Here is a 2,685-nt window from a genome sequence, read left to right on the forward strand (position 1 = left end):
CAACTAACTCAGCTGGAGGGGGAAAGATCAAATTTAAATTGTCTGAAAGAATGTTTTGGCATGTTTTTTGTAATTTCCTTTTGGCATGTTTTGGCATGTCTGAAATAATCTACGTACAAGACTTGACGCATGATTAAGCATGGTCAAGTCTTGTTTGTCTGCAAACTAGACATTAGTTCAAATTCAACTCTTCAATTTAAACTGACAGAAGGTACAAGGGGGATAGATGCACACTTTCTGAAGCAAAAGCACGCAACAAACATTCAGAAGAGGACATGATTGCAAAGGATTTAGCCATTCTCGACATTAATCAGGTACAAAACACAGCCCTTAATGGCTTGCTCATCAAGGTAATGAACGAGCCACTACAGACTAGGCAATTACATACTCGATCCAATCCCGCAAAAAAAAAAAAAAAGGCTCGTCATCTTCTCGCTGATTATGGAACTAGGCTATGGGGCGCCTACTCCTTGGTGGCGGCGGCCTTCTTCTTGGGGGACTTGGTGGCGGCCTTCTTCTTGGGCGACTTGGCCTCCTTCTCGGCTGCGGCGGACTTCTTGGGGAGCAGCACAGAGTTGATGTTGGGGATCACGCCACCGTGGGCGATGGTCACGCCAGCGAGCAGCCTGCCGAGCTCCTGGTCGTTGCGGACGGCGAGCAGCAGGTGGCGCGGGATGATGCGCGTCTTCTTGTTGTCCTTGGCAGCGTTGCCTGCAAGCTCCAGGACCTGCGATTCAAAAGCACACAGATGCAAAATCAGTTATCTGTCGAGCACGAGAAGAACAGAGCAGAAGAGATGCTCGGGGACAGGAAAGATGGGTACATACCTCGGCGGCGAGGTACTCGAGGACGGCGGCGAGGTAGACGGGGGCGCCGGAGCCGACGCGCTGGGCGTAGCGGCCCTTCTTGAGGTAGCGCCCGATGCGGCCGACGGGGAACTGGAGCCCGGCCTTTACGGAGCGGGTCACCGCCTTCTTCCTGTCGCCGCCCTTCCTTCCGGCCATCTTGCTCCTTCTCCGGCGAACTGGAAACTACTCGAGATGCGTCGGCGGCGGTGCTTGTTCGGAATGCTCTGAGCTTGTGTGTTGGGACGGCGGCGAGCGCGTGGCTTTTATTGGAGGCAGGAGCTTCGCGGGAGCGGGGAGCGATCCGCGTGACGTGGTGCGCCCACCGTTGGATCTGGGGGGAGCGGGCGGTGGGGATTTGTTTGGGTGGCGGCGATCCGTGGGAGGGTCCGATCGGCGAATCAGAGAGCAGGGATCTTGTTTTACCACTAGCACTTGGTTCTCTCTCTGCAGCATTTATACATGATATTTTTTTTCACACTTATCTTGCATCCAATCGACTTTTCACTTAGAGGAATCTAGTTATACACTTCCTCCGTTCCCCAAACACAATAAAATAAATCCAGCGATCGCTACTTATCCAGCGATCACTTAGAGGAGTAGTATTAGGTTTTTTTTAATCAAATTTGCATAAGTGGGTGATAAAGTACATCAGTGTCTAACGACACAAACCATTTACAATTTACAGGACGTCCAAAACTACCAAGACGCAAACAAAAGTCAAAGATATATACTTTACACCGACAAAACTCACCATGTGTATAATACATGGCGGAGCGACAAGGGGCGGAGCAACAAAGAGCTTTCTTTACGTTCAACAAATACATGGGAGCATATTTTACTTGCTTCGTTTCTCCATGTTATAGGACATGTTTGGTACGTCGCATCGATTTTTGCCCCCTGCATTTGTGGCCCAGTTCAACCTAGCTGAGATACTACATGCATTACTCGCAAAAAAAAAAAAGATAATACAGGCTTTGGGCCATGTTCTGGAGCGCGTTTGCTTGTCGTGACATCACTCCGTGCTTTCATAATAGTTTTCGTTTTCTCAATATGTGGAATAACTAGAGTCATCTCATTGTTCATGTTGCTCAAACTCTACTAACTTTTTCAGATTATTTCCAAAGTCACGCCTAGTCTTATCAAGAGTCTCTTGGAGTATTTTTAGCATTACTAGTGATTTGGGATGCCACCCTATGGCGCCGCTTAAGAGGAAGATATGCGCACGTTTTCATTTAATCCTTGCCTCCGTCTAGGAAACATCTCAAAAAAAATCCTCATTTTCATCTAAAAAAGTTTTAAAAAAAGAAGAAAAATTACCAAAGCAGCCTACTAGCGAGTGCCACTTTGCAGAACCCTCCATTTAAAAAATACCAGAGGTCCTCACCTTCATTTAAAAAAAATACATATAAAAAATAATCTTCACCTTCATCTAAAAAAAGTTTGAAAAATGAGAAGAAAATATTACCACCGCAGCCTACCAGCGAGTGCCACTTTGCATAACCCTCCATTTAAAAAATACCAGAGATTCTCACCTCCATCTAAAAAGGAAAACATACATATAAAAAATAATCTCCACCTTCATCTAAAAAAAGTTTTTAAAAAAAGAAAAAAAATACCACCGCAGCCTACCAGCGAGTGCCACTTTGCATAACCCTCCATTTAAAAAGTACCAGAGGTCCTCACCTCCGTCTAAAAAGGAAAAAATACATATAAAAAATAATCTCCAACTTCATCTAAAAAAAATTCCAAAAGAGTTCTCACCGGGGCCAACCAGCTTGCGCCACGTGGCATAGCTGGTTGGCCGCCCTTCCAGCGTAGCTTAATGGTTTTAATTACC

At 46.1% G+C, this 2,685-nt stretch overlaps 1 protein-coding gene across 1 annotated transcript; it reads right to left on the bottom strand.

Moving 5' to 3' along the window:
- Positions 1-262: 262 nt before the first annotated feature.
- Positions 263-1,103, bottom strand: LOC109765610 (protein H2A.6). The gene is made up of 2 exons (XM_020324401.4): positions 828-1,103; positions 263-727 (listed from the first exon to the last, which is right to left on the bottom strand). The coding sequence occupies exons 1-2, from the start codon at positions 1,002-1,004 to the stop codon at positions 464-466; spliced, it is 441 nt and encodes a 146-aa protein (XP_020179990.1). The 5' UTR covers positions 1,005-1,103; the 3' UTR covers positions 263-463.
- Positions 1,104-2,685: the final 1,582 nt, after the last annotated feature.

The sequence above is a fragment of the Aegilops tauschii genome, chromosome 5 (genome assembly GCF_002575655.3).
Source record: "Aegilops tauschii subsp. strangulata cultivar AL8/78 chromosome 5, Aet v6.0, whole genome shotgun sequence".
NCBI lineage: Eukaryota > Viridiplantae > Streptophyta > Magnoliopsida > Poales > Poaceae > Aegilops > Aegilops tauschii.

Coding starts and splice junctions, on each gene's coding strand:
- LOC109765610 (XM_020324401.4), bottom strand. CDS start 1,004: ATGGCCGGAAGGAAGGGCGGCGACAGGAAGAAGGCGGTGACCCGCTCC. Junction 728..827: donor TCGAGTACCTCGCCGCCGAG/GTATGTACCCAT, acceptor TTTGAATCGCAG/GTCCTGGAGCTTGCAGGCAA.